We start from the raw sequence: 20,296 nt of genomic DNA, 5'->3' as shown, positions 1-20,296 counted from the left end.
TGAATTTCAGTACAGTGGATCTGGTTTTGCAAATTATGTTCATCACAAATTCCCATAGGAATCAATTTGGGCTCTGTATAAGCACTTGCAGGATCAGCATGTGCAGTGAAATGTAGCCGCAGGTCTGGAAGATGAAAGCAGCAGGACTTTCTGTGTTTTAGTGAGTCCAAAGCAGATTTGATCTGTCGGCATTTGGGCTCCTAACATCTTCCTACAGGGCAAACACTTGCCTTTGGGTTGTGCTTTGAACTGCTGCACAAAGGGGGCCGTTCTGCTGGTCTGAAACAAGAGCAGTGGGGGTGTAAAATTCTCCTTTGGTTTCAGACTGGAGAACTGTTTTTATTTTATAAAACCCACATTAAGGAAAAAAATGTTGCTTTAATTCTCTGTTGGTTGGGAGCAGCTGAAATGGCAGAGCAGCATTATTTAAGAACCCTCAAGCTAAGAAACTCTTGGTTACACTGTGAACAGTCAACAAGAGTAGTTACTTTAATGCAGCTTTGTTATTTATTGAAAGCTTCCTGTCATGTTTTCAGAGCACAGCTAGTGAAGGATATTGAATTACAGAAAAATATTAGTATGCGCTAGAGTTGTATTGTTCATTAGTTAATCCTGCATCAGATGCTAATACCTTGTGGGGGGGGACTGTCCTTGTGCTAATTGCCTGTGGATTCCTAAATCCCAGTTAAACCCAGCTCCTCTTTGCATAGGCTCACGAGGTGGTGTCAGTTCTGCTGTAGCTTGATATTAAAGGGATGCCATGTGAGGTTACCTTCCAACTTCACCAAAAAGGTGTACAGCTACTGTGCTGATTTCAGTGTCTCTCACACACCTGGGGTTGCAGTAACGTTCTGTACAGGTTGCATGGAGTTTCTAAGGTGTTCTCAGAATTACATAAAGCTCTTTTTCAACCCTTTACCAATATGCAGTCATAGTGTAAGATGCTTCCACCAGATCGCTCTTGTGAGTACTGGGGTTGTTGCCAGCAGGAAGGGCAGGCAGGCGTTCAGCTCCTCAAAGGAGAGCCCTGGTCTGCCTGATCCCACTGTGCTCCTAACCTGTCTGACGTCTCTCCCATCCTCATCTTGAGCCCCTGCAGCCTCACCCTTTCCCTTGGTTCAGGGCTTCACTGTGGGGCTGGGTTGGTTTCCTCTGATCCATAGCGTTAGTGTGTTTTGGCTTGTGCACCCCAGCCTCCCTCACCCTCAGCTGCCACATCTTGGTTTGGGGACTCTCCTTCCAGCAGTGTCCTGTGGCTCAGTGGAACCCAGGGTTTGGCTCGCATCCTGGGGACTTTCTCTCCAGATTTTTCCTCCTGCATCCTCCTTCCCTCTCTTTTCTCTATTTCCGGTAAACCCCAGGACTCCTGTTTATTTAAAAGGCCGCTCTTGTGGCACAGAATGCTTGCAGTGTCCATACAAATTGACTTCTGGGACAGATCAAAGGTCTGTCACTCAGCATCCGTGACAATAGCCAGCAGCAATTGTGCAGGGAATAACACAGGAGCAAGGCAAGCTCAGATCATTCCCCGGAGATTTCTACCAGCCTCTCAATATCATAGGCACTAAAGGGCATCTATCATCTTGCCATGAGGGGTCCAACTGTCTCTTTAATTCTGGAAGGTACTAGACCCTGCAGAAGGATTTTCATTTGTGTTTTAATTATAAGGAGCAGGGGGTGTGATTCAAAAGAAAAGTAGTGTTTTGTTATTTGTTTATAATAGGAGTTTGCACTTCTACTGAAGAAAATTTGGAGTCACTGCCCAATGTGGGGGGTGGATTTTAGTGTTTCCCTTTAAAATGGAGCTCTCTCCACCAGCAGAGGATAAGGGCGAAACACGAAAGCGATGCTCTGCTTTCAGATTACATAACAGAAACAACGGGAGTCAGAGCTGTTCACCAAAAATCGGCTTCTGCCAGGGTAGAGCAAAACCAGAGGGCATGCTGACAGCTCTGTTCCTGCGAGTCACAACTGGGGGAAGGGAACAAATGTAAGTCAAGTGGTGGGATCAGCTGGAGATGCAGTGACACGAGTTAGAAGAGAGTTTGACAACATTGAGTTAAAGGGAAGCTTGTATTTGACAATGACCCCTCCTAACTGTTTATCTGTGTTCATGGAAGAAATGTCACATCTGTAATAACTCAAATGAATATGCCTCATGAAACAGAGCTGCTCCTGCAAGGGAGCATCCAATTAGCATGAAATGTTTGATCTGATTATGCCTCAATATACAAATCTTTCATGAAGCAGTGAAGCTACAGCTGGAGAAGACAATACATATTAAGTCATCCTCCACTGCATTCAGGACTGCTTCTTGCACTACTTAGTGTTATATCTGCTTGCATGTCTCTGGGGAGATTATTGCAAATGTTAACAGATTTCCTGCTTAGAAAGGTTTTCCCTAATGTAAAACGTAGAATTAACTTTTACTCGTTTAATCCTGTTGGTTCCATGGATCCTGTGCACCCACCACAGACTAAGAAAAACTCCTTTTCTTCCCAGCTCCTCTGCCTTCTGTGTGTTGGTAAACCAGCAGTACTCATTCAGTTGGTTTATCTTGTCTCTTAAAGGCATGCCGTCATGGGAAAATGTCTAAATCCTTTTTTCTTTTTAATTTTGCTTTCCAGCAATACTGTAGAGAAAGTGAAGTTGTGGATGGGTTTAAAATAATATAGCTATATACAGCTTTTAATCTGTAGAAATAATGTTGGTGTTTTATGAGGATCCTTTTGAGGAATGGAGAAGCTGGACTCTTCACAGAGTAGAGAGAAATGGTCAAATGGCAGCAGTGCAGAATGTTATTGCTGATAACCAGAACACGCTTCACGGAGGTGTTGCAGCAACAGCCCAGTAATGTTTTTCATATATACCCTTCACTAAGGGAAGAGTTTTAGGTATTAAAGTCTTCAAAATTCTTGCATGTAGAATTCTCATATAGAAATACGAGCTTTTTTCTTGATGATGTCTCATTTTAATTGTCTGTGTTTCTCTTTTCTCAAATGTAATTCCAGGTGGTAAGCTTTATCCAGCGTTTACCTGGTTGCAAAGAACAAGCATCTGTGTTCAGGGAAGAGGTAAGTCAGGTCTGCCCAAATCCTGTGCTGTGCCACCGACAGGTCTGACAACAGCGAGGTGGTTTTGTACCCCGTTACTCTGGAGTTACGGTGCAGATAGTATAGACATACTCAGACTTGTCATTAAAGAGCCTGTGGCATTTAGGAGGCAGCTTCAGAATGGAGCTGAATTCCAGCATGGCTAATTGCATTCTGCTGCTTTAAATTCCCCCTGCAGTTCCAATCACTGAGCTTATGCTTAACATCCTGTCTTGGACTATTGTGTAGTGGGTTTGGCATCGTTGTGAAGATGTCCTGTTGGAATGGTGCAGCGAAGATCTCATCTGCTCCCTCTTAACGAGCACATATGCCTGCTTCTTTTGGTGAGGTTGGCAGTCACGGGGTTTCCCAGGAATCGCTGGCTTCCCCCAAGGGCTGAGGTGAGGGCAGGAGGGGAACCTTTCCTCGAACAAGCAGTGGTTGGGAAATCAGAGCATCTCCTGCAGGCAGTGTGTCCTGTCATCGCTGCCATGGGCTGGGCTGGGCTCAGTTCCCTGTTTGTGGTGCATTCACCACAGCTTCTGAGAAAACTCAGCGCGTGCCGGGGTATGGCTGTCCTGGGTTTTAGCACACTTCTTTAGATGGGTCATAGACATTTAGCCTCTGCTGAGTGCTTTGGCTTCCACTTACATTGCAGATATGACTTTTGGAGGTTCTTTATGAACCCCTGATTAATTTGCACAGGCATACCTCCCCTTCTGGCATCTTACAGCTCTACTGCTCTTATTGTAAGAGCTTGAGGGAGGGGGCTGTACCTTCTCTGTGCAGCACTGAGCGCACCCTCTGTACCAAAGAAAAGCATTGCACATTGTAGCGACTGTAAAGGGCAGGTTTTTAATAGATGACTGCTCCCCAGAGCTGGCTTTCTTTCAGGATGAATCAGGCTGTAGTGCAATTTATGGGATTTGTGTATATATATTTTGTTTTCTCTTGTTTTAAAAAACATGCACGCACACAAAATACAAAGCAAAAGAAATGGAGGCTTGCAAAAAGCACTATTCACAATGTAACAATGCAGTGGAATTCTCTGTAATGGCATATAGTGGAAATAATGAAATTTATTCAAATGAATAATTTTGAATACGTTCTTTCAGTGTAGCTGAGTGTAAAAGGTGCATAGTTTTCTAGTGAAGATGTATTCATAGGTGAGAGTTTGGTAGGTAAGATATAACTAGCAAATCTTGTAATGAATCCAGCCACTCACAACATAATTCTATTTCTTCTAGCCGTAATTTAAACGGGTCCTGAACACAGCAACTGCTTTCTGGTTTGGAAGGGGGCATAGCCATGTTCTGTCTTAATCCCTTACTTTTTTGTAGCCTCCAAGTATGATTCCCTGTGCCAGATGAGAGGAGCTTGGGTTGTTTTTCAGGTTTATGCTCAAACCAAATTGTCAGTTTGAAATTAAAACCCTCTTAGCAGTTTGGCTTTGGCCAGGATACAGGTGTGAGTGACAGGACTGCTGAACTCCACCCCCATTGTCCATTAGCTGTAATCAGGCCTTTGAGTGCTTGCCGTTTAGGATAAATAAATCCCTTGCAGACTTCTCTTGGTGGGGGGGGAGAAGGATGAGTTGCTGTGTACATTAGGAACGAAGAGAACAAATTGTGCACGGAATTTTAAAAACCATCCAAATAAGATGGAACAAAGAAATTAATAATAAAGCACAGGCACTGATACTGCGCTTGTTTCTAGGTCCAGTTCAGGGAAGGTCTGTTTAAAATAAGCAAGTTTGAGGCAATGCGGTAAAAATGAAGCATAGTGATAACATTGGCCTCAAAAGCATTTTGAAATGTAGGACTGTTTTCCAGCAGTTTTCTGCTACTTTTGACTCTGTAATTTAAGCAGCAGTCCATTTGTTTCAAGCTATTTTTAATATGTTCATTGTAGTAGTGCAGAGGCCAGGCAGCTTGCAAATAAGGTGCGGGGACGTTGTGTGGACATCTGTGGACTGGGAGCACCGCTGTCATTTCCAGTGTACATACTGGGAGGTTAAGTAACTTGCTAACGGTCTCTTGTGTGATTAGAGAAGGGGAAACCAAATCTCCTGGCTCCCAGCTCTTTGCTTTAATTATATGTTTGACCAAGCTTATTCAGTGTATCTTCTTCCACCAGTCGCTGACATCCAAAAAAGTTCTAGTTAGGAAGACTACAAAAATAGGAGAGTTGTTATTCTGGATGAGTTGCGTGTCCAGCGTTGTCTGCTGCACTGGTGAACATCAAGTGAGAGGATGAGACGCTGTCGGTCTCTGTAAATGAACTTTAATAGAATAACTTAGGAAGACACATATTGTTTGTCTGTGTCCATTAATCTTTGGTTTCTTCCCTGCAGCATTTGGGGTTTGTATTAATTATATCTGGTATGTCTCTCTGGATGTTCTTGTAAACCCAAGTAAATTTTTAACCTCTTCTTAAAACAATACATCACAATTTCACTCGCTGCTACCTAGAGCATCCTTTATTTTCACAACGTAGAATGTTTTTCGCTTGCTTACTTTGAATCTAATCAAATATCTCCTTGTTGATGAATTAGGGGAGTGTGTATGTGAGTCCAGACAGATTACATGTCTCTGCTATGCCTTGGTTTATATAGCGCATGATCTCTTTACAATGTGCTACGCACGCCTGTTCAGCATCATTGAAAACCATTTCACAATAGCCTCCTGTTTGTCCCTTAAACAGAGACTTGTGGTCTATGGGCATAGTACGTCCTAGTTGTGAGAGCAGCCAGATGTTCATGTCTCAGGAATTTTTCTCATCTGTAAGGTTTTTACAGAGCTGACAAAAGAAAAAACAAACCCCAACCAGCAAAAAAAGGGTGTTTGCCTTTAAATTTTACCCTGAACAGCTTAACAAGGGTTGGAGAGTCTGTGCAGTGACAGTATGTAATGAATGCACTAGGAAGTGATGATTTTATATCTCTAATCGTCGTAGATCAGTGTAGTATATTAATCCTTGGATAGCTGCCTCCTGAAGGCTTGTGTTCTGGATTTCCTGATCAAATTTCTGGCCACAGATTGTGAATAGGTCGTAGGATTTTTGACAGTTGTTGGCTTTTTAGAGCAATTATAGTGAGTGTAAAGTCTCATGAACAAGCATCCTCCTTATGGTCTCTCCATAAGCCTTGCCCACACTCAGGCTGCTCTATTTCTAGAAAAAGGGCTGCTAGATGAGGTCTGAGAGCCTTGGAAAGGGCATCGTGCCTGCGAACTCCGCAGGGGTGTGTATGCCGGAACTAGAGAGAAATACGAGGTTTCAGTCTTTCAGACCTGTCTGTACTTTCGTCCCTCAGTTAAAGCACAGCAAAAGTGAGAATCCCACCTGTCTCTTGACAGTAATCTTTATCTTATGTTGTCTTTCCAACCTCTAGCAGATAGATGGTGAGGCCTTCCTGCTCCTGAACCAGAGCGACATAGTTAAAATACTCAGTATCAAGCTGGGTCCTGCCCTGAAGATCTACAATGCCATTCTCATGTTCAAGTCTGCAGAAGACAACTGAGCAAAGCCCTTTGGCAGAGCCCATGAAGAATTGACAGGGAACAGATCCCCACCTGAGAGCATTACAACGTGCCGAACAGGCAGATTGGGACTCAGATGTATTTTAAGTAGAACTTATTAAAGATATTTTGAGGACATAAAAATCCTGCCATAGTCTGGAATATGGGGCAGCTTCACTTCCAAGAAGAGGATATTATTATATTTTGTAATTGAATTTGGTTTTGATATATCAATCTCTTTTTGAGATCTAGAAGAAACCTCCGGTTATAAGGGGAATCCAGGGTAACATTGGTGGAGCTGCAATAGCAAGAAGAAAGCGATGAGTAAAATGACTGCTGTGTCCAATGATAGTGCCTGAAAGAGAGACTTGAGTTATCACCAGCATGTTTAATATATTCCGTATGTTTAACAACTCTGAGAAAAGAGAGTAAGAAAATAGGAAACAATATGCACTTCAGAGCAACTGACCAGTATCCTTCAATGCTGTGACTGAAGAGCTGAGCTTTTCAGGACTGATTTTAAAATTCAGTTTCTCCTGCTGATCCTAGTTGTTCTACTACCCTTGGCTACTGGGCTGCTGGCACCACAGCAGAAAGGTAGCATGGGGAAAGGGTTTCCATCAGTGACGGTTCGCATCGTTTCTGGTAACAAGCAAAATGTTCTCATTCATGTCACCAGAGAGCAGGAAGCAAGCCCTGTGTAGATAGGCTTTGGGTAGGCAAAGATCTCTCGTAAAGATACCTCCCACAGGAGACAAAGATAAATATTTTAGCTGTAGTTCTCCCATCAGTGCTTTTGTGCAGCTGCTGTCTGGACCAGGAACGTCTTCCGGCAAAATGGCACAATGAGGAGCACTTGGGAATTGGATGGGCTTATTCATGTCCTCTCGCCTGCCAGCCAAATGTTGGGAGTATGAGCTGGAACCCCAGCAGTGTACGTGTACAGATGCTGGAACCCCAGCATATGTGTACAGATGCAAACAGATTTCCTAGAAACAATTTGCTTTTAGTTTTGAACAATCGAAACTCGTTGAATGCTTAGTGCTTTAGCCTTTTCAGCTTCCAGCTGGACTTCGGTCTGTTCGGCCGCAGAGTCGGTGTGCTGTAGCAGCAGGGCACCGTCTCCTCTGCCTCTCCAGTGGCCAGACAGGCAGAGCACGCAGGGAAGTTTGATTGGAGGGGAACTGGGATTTAAACAGACAGCAAAACGAGGTAAGAATTATTTCTCGAAAGAGAGAGCTAACCTACATCAGGGAGGAAGCAAAGCTTGTGGCTGTGTTCCTGTGCATGCAGTCTGTGCTCTCCTGGTGGGAGGGGAGCAAGAGTGTTTCCTGCTCTGCTCAAAGTCAGAGCATAATTTTATAACATGCACGTGGGACTGCGATGTCCTGGGTGGGGGATTTCCACACCGTTACTTCCAGAGCCATCCTCTTACAATGGGAGCCCTGGGAGAAGCAGTGAGCCCTGCTGGGGCTCTGCTCAGTGTTTCCATTCATGCCTGGCAGCACGCTAGCTCGTGACTCTTCCTCTACCCACGCTCCCTGATAGATATTTGGCTGGTTTGGAGTTTAGCTAGAACCACCTTAGCTAGGGAAGCCTTTTCATCCCTTTCTTCAGAGCTGCCAGGCTGAATCCTGCGTGTGTCAGCCCTTCCGAACACTTAGGTGTGTTTGCACGGTGTTGCGCCATCAGCCTTTGCCCAGGGTTGCATGAACTTCTCGGGGCACTGCATGGTGAGGTGTGATCCACCCACCTCAGACTCCCTCCTGGACTTGGCATCTTTGTCACCGTTGTTGCTGTAGCCCCAGCCCTGCAGCTTCTCTGAGAGCTGTTGGGAACAAAATGAACGCGCTGTCTGTGACCATGTGGTGACAGAAGGACCACACTTGGTCTTCCTTCCCTAATGACTCCACATCCTTTGTCCAACCTTCCAGCTGCTGAGAAGGTCCTTGTGACTTGCCTAAAGTGGTAAGTTCCTTAAAATTGTAAATAGAGCAGAATCCACACTGCTGAAGCCATTCAGTCCTGAATTATTATATAGAGCAAAATTGTCTCCATACTTTCTATTTTTATATAAGATGTTAAGGAGTTTAAGCCTTCCACAGAGAAGGCATAGGGTTGGTGGGATATTTAATAGCTGAAACATTAAATATCAGCCAGGCAACTGCAGGAAAGTAATTTAAAGCAGTGTTAAGGACTAGGCAAGATATGAATGTAATTTATTAAAATACATTTTTAGTATGATAAACCAGGATATTCACCAAAGAGTCACATTCCTTTATCCCACTCTGCACATCTAGCATCAGTGTAAAGAATTGTAAGTGGCATTTCCTGGACTCTGACACAACTCGCCTTCCAGGCAAAGCAAAATTGTTTCCTGACAACTGGAGCAGAGGATCCGTAGCTGGACTGTGTCGTTCCTGGCTCTCCACTGACTTGTTAAATAACGCTGAGCCCTTCTTTGCTCCACTGTCTCCCTCGTCACACCCAGCCAGGTGGGGTGAGTGCAATTTCACCTTTCTCTTGTTTCTAGCAGAAAGGTCCTGACAGATTTTCTGTTTTACCTCCTTCCTTTGGGAAACCAAGTTGCGGGACAGCAGACTGCCTCCAGCAATAAAACAAAATAAAATTTTATTTCATCTCTTTTACTATATATAGATGGAGGATGATGTGAATTGGTGAAACAAGCAATGAGATTCCAGTCACTGAAATTATTCAAACAGAAATCTAATCCTAGGGGCTTCCAAGCCAAGCTGGATCAAAGTCGAAAATGCGTACTTGGAGTTTGTTCAGTGACAGCAAGAGTAGTGCTTTCAGCAAGGAGGAAGGAGGAACCCTTTTAGGGATAGAAGAAGGAGGAATGTGCTTCTTGTGCCTTTTTTTGTAATCCAATAATTGTCTTTGCAGAACAAGCAAGAATGTGCACACATCTATTACTGACTCCTTTTCCAAATATAGCTATATTCTGATAAAATCAAGCAACTTCACTATTAACACAAGGGCAAAAAGATTGCCAGGGTCTTCACTGGACACATTTACAATTCCCTAATATTTACAAGGGAGAAAACCAACTAAACTAGCTCGTCTTTTAGCCCATAACTTTGGAATTTGTTGGTTGCTGATGCCCTTTGGCTTGTGTCGGGGAGTGCCGCTTTCACGTGTGGCTTGGTGACTTATTTGTGCTGCCAGACTCTGCCTGTACAAACTCAGCTCTGCCTTTTCCCAGTCCTGGTCAATACCTGCATCAAGGCAAGGGGTCTGCAGATGCCTTTGATTGCCTAATGCCTTGTTGTCTAATTTGAAACATGCACTTTGAAGCAGAAAGCCAAAAGTTGTAGCTCTGTGGTGAACAAAGCTGAAACTGGTTAATGCCACCTGCTTTGAGGAGGCTTCCGTTGTCCTCTGAAAGTTTGCAGAAACCAGCTGTTGGCCCAACTGAACCCAGAAGTCACTTAGAAATATAAATATATTACTTAGAAGCAACCCAGAGCTGGGACAACTTCCCGTGGGCCGGCAGTGCAATTGGGAAGTTTCAGTTCTCAATTAAAATGGATCTTATTCCTGGATATGTTTTTGTTCCTGTATCCCTGCTTTTGAAATCCAAAGCAATCAAATTTTTCTCCTTTTCCCTTTTCCTCCTCGGTAGAGAGTCCTGTTAAAATTTTTCTGTGCCATCACCAACGATCATCCTTGTAATCCAGTAGCAGTAAATTTCTGCTCTGGGTAATGAATTGCATTAAAGTTGGACAGAAGCGTTTGGCAGCACTGATAGCAAAACTCTACAACCAAAGGAAAAAAAAAAAAAACATTCAGCCCAGGGGATAAGCTAGTTCAGCTGTAGAAGATTTCCTGCCTGCTACTTTCATGCCCTGCTTAGGGATTTATACCAGAGAAAGCTTTAAAGTTTTTGACATCCTCTCCATCATGTGATGAGCTAGCTTATTTTTGAAATTCCTATTACTTGAACTGGAAACACGTGCAGGGGAAGGGAGTGTGCGCCCGTTGCCTCGGTTAAGCCTCTGAAATGTTTGCCTGTTCTAAACCAAACAAATACTTGAGCTTTTTGACACTAGCCATGACGTTGCACTCCACCGATGCTTTCTTCTGGAAATGTGAATAAAATTAATATAAGTTCAAACCTGACTCGTTCTTTCCATGTTTGGGTCTGACCTCGGCACGTGCCCGCAGGGAAGCTGGGCTGGCTCGCTGCCCCGAAGGGCTGTCACCGGGGTGGGTTGGGCATTGCCAAGGTTTGTCCCCTTCTTTTCCTCCCCCGCCAAACCTGGCAATCAAAATGCAGGCAGCTTTTGCGTCTTTTCTCTTTTCCACCAGGCAGAGTGAAGCTGTGTATTTGAGCTCTCCTTGATTGTGCACAGGACGGCATCACCCTTGGCTGGCGTTGGCCACTGAGACTGTCCCTAATCCCCCAATTCCTCGCTGTCCTCTGCTGCTGACAGTGTTTTGATGCCTCATGGTTCCCTGTTGCAGAGCGTCCAAGGGCTCTGCCAGCTTCCTGAAGCAGCTTCCAAACCGGAGTGTTTAACTAAAACTAGCAAGATCTGCTTATCGGTAGGAATTGACATTAAACCTCTGCATTTTGGGGTCTTTGTGTCTGTTTTACCTTCCTGAATTCCCTGTGGGGCTTCTTCATGTGCTCCCCATAACAGTTTTAATGAACTCACCTGGGCATTTGTTTCTGCTGTAATTGGCTGATCCATTGCAGAACGCTGCCCAGGTGTGCTGTGGGTTGGTTTCCCCCCAAAAGCAGGTGGTGGAAGCTCACCCTGATCTGTGCAGAGGTGTTTCTGGTAGAGCCAACAGGCTGAAGCTGCACCTGCAGCGCGTCACCGAGCCAAGGGCAAGAGGGGACAAGGGCACAGATTCGCTTTGGCGGCTGAGATTATCAGACCTTTCAAAACTAAAAATATTGGAGAGCTGGCACCCCGCCATAATTTCGAAACTATCCCATCATCAGGGTAAACATTTGCTCTCATTGGTTTTTTCCCTTCCAAGGTTTTTTTGCTTCTATTTAAACCCCAGCTTGTTTGCTTTTGTTACCGTGATTGGATTCCCAGTCTGGTGAGCTGGGATGCTTGTTGCACACTCGCTAACATCAGATTTTGCTTTTACTTGCTCTGTTAGTTCCCTTGGGGTTCTGCTGGGATGCATGCTTGTCTGTGTCATTGCACTCGTGATATCTGAATTTCTCTGCGGAAGGGGCTGGGGTTTTTTTAACCAAGATTTTGATGGAGAAGTCTTAACAGAGCAGGGTGCATTAATCACCCAAATGGCTGATTATATTTGCAGATTATTCTGCTCAGGCAGACATGGAATTTTTTGTCCGGAGTCATGTTTCTCCTTGTGCACAAAAAAAAGTTTATTTTTTGCCTGCTTGAATGCTCAAGTTGTTCTGTGGCCAGCCCTGACCACGCTTCTTGGGATTGCTTTTTCCCTCATGCCGTGGCCCTTGCACGATTCCCAGTGGGGTTTGCACACCCATGCGCGGGCTTGGGGGGTCTTTGATTTAAGGTGAAGAAAAAGTGTGGCGGAAAGATGTGCCACCCACATCACTCTGCTGCATCAGCTTTCGGCCCTGTATCTCTGCCCTTGCCTGCCTGGTTGCAGCCCTTCGGAACGGCTCAAGACAGGGAAGCAAAACTCCTTGCGCTCAGCCTGTCCCAGACGCTCGTCAGACCCTTGTAATTAGACTGATCTGTGGCAGCTGTGACTCAAGGGCTGCATTTGCACACTCCACTGAAGCAGGTGGGCAAAGACCTTAGCCTTCGCCTCCAGCAGAGACCTCCTCCACCTCATCATCATCCTCCTCCTCCTCTTCTCCAGCAGCTTGCCCCATGTAGGACGCTGGCCCCCAGCTCTGCGTTGAGGTACGTGCACGAACCTTCACTTGTTGCCTTTCGTTGCTGAAAGTGTCTGTGTTCGTGCCAGGGAAGGTCTGACCTGCGATGCTCCCAGGGGACTGTGTGGGGTTGTGGCTTTCGTGGCGCTTTGAGCTCCCTTCGAGCGGCCCCTTCGTTCTTGGTGGCCCTGGCCTGAAATTTTGCCAAAGGGGCAAACGTGGCTGATGGGGGTAGAGCCAGCGACGGGGAGAAGGAGCACCCTACCCACCTCCACCCCATGCAGCACATCTCTCCCACACAGCAACACCAGTGACTGCCCGTCCTCCCCTCTGTCTCCCGCCGTGGAGGGTTCAGCAGATCCGCGGTGCCGCTGCCGTGCCCCTTGCCGGCATCCGCTGCCTGGATGCTGCTGCCTCCCGGAGCTGCAGGTGGTGGGAGGCTGTTGGCCTTGGCTGCGTGGTTTTGGAGTTCAAGAGCTCGTGCTGGGGAGACTGAGCTTTGCTCCCATCCTCATCAAGGGAGGGGATGTGGCACGGAGGGTGGCCGTGGGTCGGGGGGGTGTGGGCGGGATGGTGTGAGCGGGTTGCTTTCAAAGATGAATAACCTTAATTTTGAGAGAAAAGCTTGTGCTGAGTTGTGGTGTTCCTTTGAAAGGTTGACTGTAGCCTCTATTCCCTGCATGTGTAAAGTGCCCGGCGGGATCTGGGGGGCTGCGGTGGGGTTGCTCTGGCGAAGGAGGTGCCCACAGTCCCCCAAGGCTCACCCGCGGGAGGGAGCAGCCCGGCAGCTGGTGGCGGCTGCAAAGGTTGCTCTGCTGAGCATCTTGTTAAATGAAAAAGAAGCCAAGACTGTCTGCCCTTTAAGTGCTTTTAAACACTCATTTTCATTGTGCTTTTGCAGCAGGATTGAGCCGTTAATAAGCATTTTATCAGGGCTCGGTTAAACCTGCTATTACCAGTGGATGCAACTGGAGGTGTGTACTGGGCACCAGTGCCAGCTCCTACCTCCTCATACACTGGGCTGGCTGGATCCCGCCACTCCAGGGGTGCCGGCAGGCTCTCTGCCTGGGTTTGCTACACACACACACTCAAGTCACACTCTCAAGCCCAGCAGCCTTTCCAGGTGCAGGAATGGTGAAGACAAACGTCACTGTGCTGCCAGCCCAGCCCCGGCGGGACCCAGGGGGAACCTGCCCTCTCCGTCCTGCATGGCTGGTGGGCAGATTCCAGCTCCAGGGGAAAGAGGTGACGGTGGCATGAAAGGAAAATGCAGGGGCTGGGGGGGGTTCAAGGATGAGGCTCTGCCTGGGGGGGGGAACTTCAGCTGTGTTCGCTGCAGCCCTTTCCCCAAATACTGCACTTGCTCCACTATCTGTTGGCTTTGTGTGTCACTTCCCCTAATACTTTCTTACATCCTTGCCACCAGGTACAGCCTCAGCTAATTAATTGCCCCACGACACTTTCTGCTCTCTACATTATTCACCATCCAGACACTGTTAATGTAAGCAGGATTTTTTTTTTTTCTCCCCTTTTGGAGACGGATGCATTTGCTGCTGGAACATCTCCAGCCACGTCTCCGAGAAACACGCTGAAGCCTTGTGCATGAAGGGTCCGGGTGCCGCAGCCCTGAGAGGTGCTGGGGGGCTCTGGCATCCCCCTGGCAAACCCTTTCCCCACCAGTCCCATCCTGGAGCGTGGCACCGGTGCCTTCAATCACATGGGTGTTGCATTTGCAGTAGGGTTTGCCCTCAGAAACGGGGTTGTGGTTTCAGCAGGGTCAATCTGTTGTCCCCATCGGTGGTGGGTCCTTTTGGGCCACAAAGCGGTTTTTGCAGCAATGCTGACTTAAGAATCTTTTCCACCTGCAGAGCGCTGCCCGGGCTGCCTTTCAGCACTGTTCTTCAGTTGACTCAAATTATCCAAGTGTTTAAAAAAAAATGTCAAAAGAGGCCGTTCCAAACTCAGGTGGTTTCCATGGCTGGAGTCGTGGCTGTGCTGGGAGCCGGCGGCTCTGCAGGTCAGGGTTGCCAAAACGCCTCCGCTTCATGCACCGTCCTAAAACTTGTGTAAAGCTTTTCTGCTCTGGGCTCAGGTACCCAGGGCATGCAGCTCTGGGTTTTGTTATCCCTGGCAGAAATGAAGCGCAGGGAAGCTGTGGTATGTCTCTGCGTTACGAAATGGGACCACACAACTATTCAATGAGCCTCTCTGGATGGTTTTCACATCGTCTTGAACTCATCTCTCTTATGGATGGAATTGAAAAAAGCCAGAGGAGAGGCTTGAATATAAATTTCCCTTTTCTCAAGCATGTCTCTGCTGCTGGTTGATGGCTGGGGAAGGTCTTGCTCTTTGGTTTCAGTGAAAAACCTTTCAAGCATCTTTATTTCAAAAGAATAACAGTTGAAACATTCCCCACCCCCTGAAATGGAGTTTTTTTCCTCCTCCTTGCGCTGTGCCAGGGCCCCATGCGCTGAAAGCATTAGCCTGATTACCTTTCAGAGCTCAGTAGCACCTTCTCCAGTTTTCTCCCTGGGTTTTACCTCTCCCTGGTCCTGCCTGCGGGACCTCCCTGCCTGCTCGGCTCTGCTGCCCTGCAAATCTCCCACCCCATCAATCAATTCTTCATGCAATCGGTTAATTCTGCCGTGCTCCCACAGTCAGTTCTCTTCCCATCACTGAACATTGCACACGCATGCGTGAACCCATGGGCTTCCCCTTCTCTTCACCCTCGTCTCTCCTTTCCCACCTTCTGCTCTCCTAAGGTCCGCCCTGACTCTGCATCCCTCCCGGAGGCGGTGGGTCAGGCAGCAAAGGATGGGGGGGGTCCCTCGGGCATCGCAGGGTGAGGGCAGACCCGCAGCTTTCCCACCGGCTCCTCCAAATCCTGTAACAAATCAGCATGAAGATGTTCTTGGGCAGCAGCAGCGCAGCTCCAGCAGCAACACAGCCTGCCCCGCTCCCACCAAGGCGGGCTGCAGACCCTTCCCATGGCCAGAAAGCCCAGGACAAATGGGAGGCAGCGGCACCGAGATCCTCCAGCCTGAGCCAGACCAGGCTGCAGGCAGGGGCATCACGTCTACCCACTGCTGCAGCAGGAGCCAGGACAGGGACACAAAGCGAGTGGGAATCCCACAGCCCCAAAGGAGAGAGGCTCCTCTGCTGGCGCAGGGTGCTGGAGGGATCTTAACGCTCCTGTGGTGCTCACCAGTTGGAGACTGCAGGGGAGGAAAAGCGATCATTGGAGATGGAGCTGATGTGAGCGGGAGAGCGATGCTGATGGTTGCAGCACAGGCTGCAATGCGCAGATTGTTGCAGCAGCCTCGCAGCAAGTCTCCAGCGAAGGCAGCTCTGGGAATGCTTTCCCAAGGGATGGGGAGGCCCCTTTCCCACCCTCCTCTACATAAATCAGGCAAGAGGGTTTCCATGTCTTCCTTGCAGCTTTCTCTCTTCCCCAGGACTTTGCAAAACTGTGCTAAGTGACCCATTTGGAAGGAAACTGCCCTGAACAACTTGTGAACAAGGCCGTAGATAAAGGAATCATTTACATTTCAAATAAATAAAGCATTTTTGGCTTTGGGTCTAAACATAGTTGTTCAGTGTTATCAGTTTCAGAGTGAGTCATTTTTTTTTTTTATAACCAGGCAGCTTCTCTTATAAAATGTGCATGAGGACTTGCTGTAAGCAGGGCAGGAAGAGCAGACTCTTTTTTTATTATTATTAATTTATTTTTAAATTTTATTTTATTACTATTATCAAATTACATTAAAAGCCCAGAGTGATGCAGTGGATAGCACTACTGCATGTCACCACCATATTTCCAGCTGGATGTTGCAAATAACTCTACATCCACTATGAGTGGAAAACCTTTATAAACTTGGATCTGGAGCTTCTGATCATGGAGCCAAGGAGCCTTCTTCCAGGTGGAATACAGGTTTCTGCCCCTGTAACTGCACAGAAAAGGGCTGGATGTGAGTGCAGGTGGTAGCAAAATCAACCCTGTCTGCTTGTGGTGACAACCAGGAGGAGCATAACATGCCAATATTCCCAAAAAACCAATATCCACCCACGCTGGAGACTCTTGACGTGGCAGAAGAGGTCAACCATGAGCTTTGGCTCTCACCAGCGCTGGAAGGGTGTTGTGCTTAACTAACACCCAGGCCATCGGGTGGCACAGTCTCTGTGGTGAGGTGATGGAGCTACCACCCACCTCCTCCTTAGCATCTTTCTGACACCCAGGTGCAATGGCTGTGATGTTTCTGCTTCATCAATGGGAAGAGCTGGGAATATGTGTTTAAGTCCTTCTGGACGCTGGAGATCAGGTAATGGTGTCTTCACAGAGGAATATGATGTAGTAAAGTGAGTTCTCGGAGCACCGTTTGATCTTCCAGATCTTCAGCCAGAGCAGTAGCAACTGCATCCTTTTAAGAAGACATGTCTGGTTAAGATCATCCACCACTTCCTCTGAAGCCAGGTTTCAAGTAGGAGACCTCCCCTTCAAAGAGGTGGCTTTGTTTAGCAGTAAAATTGATTAATTACTGGAAGGGATAAAGAAAACAAAGCCTTCTGTTGATCCCACGGGGTAAGACCTGCTATGGCAGATACTCTGCGAATAACGGACAGTTTTACCTTCTGTTAACGTTGTCACACTCATTTGCTCTTGGGCAGAAGCTAAACAGCTTTGCGTCTCAAGAGACCATCATGTGTGGCTCCTGCCCGGTTTCAAGGGAGAGCAGCGTCCAGATGGGTGTAGACCCGTCTGCCGGTAGCTACAACACGGAGCATCAACTGCTGCGCTGGAGGGCAAGTGAGGACAAGAACTCCAGCCTGAGCCCATTTCTCGCGCCCGTGAACGCTCTCTGCTTTCATCCCTTCTCCCTGGCACGCGAAGGAGAGAGGGGAATAAGAGAGGACAGGTTTTACGTGATCTGGTGTGGCCCAGAGACATGCAGGGCGATGTCACAAGTGTGATTTGTTTCAGCTGGCATCAGCCCTCCAAAGGATGAATGTCTCAGCTGAGGCATCTCAGCTCCTGCGCTGGACAAGGGAGAACAAACCAGCACCTGCCAACATGAATGAATTCCCCCCTTCCCCCCCCCCCCCCCTTACACCGCTGCTCTGGGGTCGGGTGTGTGGAAGCTCTGACTTTTCCCCTTGACTCTTGGAAGAGCCCGGAGGATGGCTGATTTTCAGATGACCGAGGTCAGACGTGGTGAATCCCTGCAGGCAAGATGTATGGGATGCTTTCTGTAGTATTTATTGTATGTTTTATTGTAATAACACAGCAGGATTTTTCTCCTCCCTCCTTACGCCTGCCTGTGCAGGCTCTGGCGGTGATTAACCTAGGTGATTGCTCCCTGCAATGTTCAGCAAACGCTGGTTGACTTTAGGAACCCATCAGCTGGGCAATGCCCCCGGCTGGAGGGGCCGGTGGAGCGGGCGCGTGGCTCGGGTGGTCCCGGGGGCGAGGTGCGCTGGAGCTCTGCCCTCGCAGGGTGAGGGTCAGCTGTGGCACTGCTGGTCAGGCAGCTCCGCAGGAATCCGTAGATGGAAAAATGCAATAGTCGTGTGTGAGATCATGAAATAGTCCCAAAAGAATGACCCACCCCGACCCTGATAGTCCTACGGGAGCTTCAGCAGGACTCATAAAATCACCACTTGAGCCCTTGGCAGAGTGCTAATTATTTTCCTGCCTATTAGAGCCACATGTGTAATTGCTCCAGTGCCTGTTAGCGGGGTTAGAGAGTTACTCTCCCAAACAGCACCTCCTTTTTTCCCCCTTGTTTTCATCTAGATACAGTTCCTTGGAGACCAGATCGAAATCTTCTACTTAACGTGGTGTCAAAAATCATTGCTCGTCAGATGACCCCTTTCCCCTGGATCACCAGAGGGAACCCATTTTGTCGTGTCAAGATGCCAAAAAAGCTTACACTGCTGCCTTGGGACAACCCCAGGGCTTGTGAGCCGATTCGTTTCCCTTTTCTCCAGAAAATCATCCCAATTTTCTTATCATTTCTAGGAAGATTAAGCAGCACATAGAGGGGAAGCAGCACTCCGACAGCTGAGCTCCCTCTTGGTACAGGATCGCTTCTTCCCAGGAATTCTTTCTGTCTGGGCGAGAGCTGAGGCCAGGGCTGTTCTTTGGCTGCTGTTTAATTACATCCTAAGTTCTTCTAGTGCAAGTGTAGATCTACTTAAATTAAGGGTAATAACCTCTGTAAGCACCTGTGTGAGGAATGGAGCTGTGTAAGGTCCCTGCCTCATGGCACAGATGCCCCACCTGCCCTTTGGACCTGCACATCTCTTCTCCTCCCTGCTTCTTGCCTTTTTTTACCCCGTTTTTACTCCTAGTCTTTGCTTCCTGCTATCCGTGTCTGGGTCGGGTTCTCTAGCCAAATACTCCATGACAAGGGGGATGGCAATAAATGGGTTGGGTGGCTCGGACTCCTTGTGGATGGCTCTGCCACCACCCGACTCCACGGAGCCTCCAACACGTGCCCCTGTGAAAAAGAAAGATGCTGCTTTTGGTTTTCTACTGCAGCCCCCAGAGATGCTCTAACACCGGAGCTTGACTCCTTGACAGGTTTCAGCTAATAATCACACCCAAATGTGCCTGCAAATATAATCAGTGGTAAATGTGTGGATATAATCATGCCGGGGAAGAGAAGAGGTGCCATTTAGCAGCTCTAGAAAAGCCTGCAAAGAACAAGCTTTCTTCAGACTATCGGTCCTTGGGGAATGATAGCACATGCAATATTCAGTGGGACACGGAAAGCAACACGGAGAGAGCCATAAATATCTCCAGGAAAAATACGGCTGATGGAGATGATGAAGCTGAAGCAGATCAGAGGTCTGGGGAGCCTCCTCCGTGAGCCACTGCGCCTTGAGACCCTCACGGACTCCCCTCCAGTGCTTGCAGTGGGAGAAGCCCACGGCGGTTACCCACACCGTGATGGTGTTCTGGGCACCAGGAGGGTTCCCAAGCCCCGGAATCTTTGCAGGGAGTAGGAGAGGCTGGAGGGGAGCGGGTGCACGGGGCAGCCTGTGCACGTTGCCAGAGGAGCCCGGCACAGCCCTAATCTCATTACGGCATTTTCCATAACATTACAACACAGCCGTAATTATTACAGGATTTTCCGTTAGCCAGTCTGTAATTGAAAACTTGCTGGAGCAAACAGTGTCAAGTTCCCTAAATGAAAGTTATCCCTTTTGTTCCCCAAAAAAACAGTCTTGTTTCTGGTTGTTCCCTCTCGCTCCCTTCTGGGTCCGTTTGCTGGTGTCTCCTCCCTTGCTCAGCCCTTAGGTGGCCATAAAATGTCTTCATTTCTGAAATCCCCGTAGCCTAATCCTCTCCGGAGGGGTTATAGCCAGCATTTTTCACGGTTGTCGTTGCCTTTGCACTGTTGGCTGATCGGCTGTCACCGTTTGGGACTTGTGCTGGGATGCCGGGCTGCAGCGACCTGCTGGGGTTACATACATACATATACATATATATATATATAGGCACATATGGACTGGGATGGGTTGTATGAGGCTTGGTGTTTTCTAGGTAAAACTTCTTCGCAAAGGATGGTAATTGGGGTTATTTCACCCCCCGAGTTTCTGGCCGTGCATCCAGCCTCCTCATCTCTGCTTCGCGCCATCGGCCCAAGCAGCCAAGTCCTTTCCAGCGGGGCTCTTGGAGAGGAGGGGGGAAAACTTGCCTGGTGCCAAGGAGCTCCAGCCAAGGGCTTTGAAGCTTGCTGAGGTCCAGGGGCAAGAGGCAAGGTCTTGCAGTGGAAAGGGCTGGGCCATTTTAATTGCAAACAGTGTTACTGGCTTTGCTCATAAAA

General features: G+C 47.7%; 1 protein-coding gene across 6 annotated transcripts in view; it reads left to right on the top strand.

Moving 5' to 3' along the window:
• Positions 1–10,748, top strand: part of LOC121085013 (lethal(3)malignant brain tumor-like protein 3) — a 51,507-nt gene extending 40,759 nt beyond the window's left edge. For 4 of the 6 annotated variants that reach the window (XM_040587193.1, XM_040587195.1, XM_040587194.1 and 1 more), the window contains 2 exons: positions 3,012–3,074; positions 6,484–10,748. In XM_040587193.1, the coding sequence (XP_040443127.1) occupies positions 3,012–3,074; positions 6,484–6,612 (192 nt within the window). In that variant the 3' untranslated portion in view covers positions 6,613–10,748. The remainder of the gene's footprint in view (positions 1–3,011; positions 3,075–6,483) is intronic. The other 2 variants (XR_005826924.1, XR_005826925.1) reach the window with 2 other exon arrangements.
• Positions 10,749–20,296: the final 9,548 nt, after the last annotated feature.

This window comes from Falco naumanni, chromosome 3 (genome assembly GCF_017639655.2).
Source record: "Falco naumanni isolate bFalNau1 chromosome 3, bFalNau1.pat, whole genome shotgun sequence".
NCBI classification, from domain to species: Eukaryota; Metazoa; Chordata; class Aves; order Falconiformes; family Falconidae; genus Falco; species Falco naumanni.
Note: the sequence above shows the minus strand (reverse complement) of the source record. Positions and strands in the feature narration are given on the sequence as shown.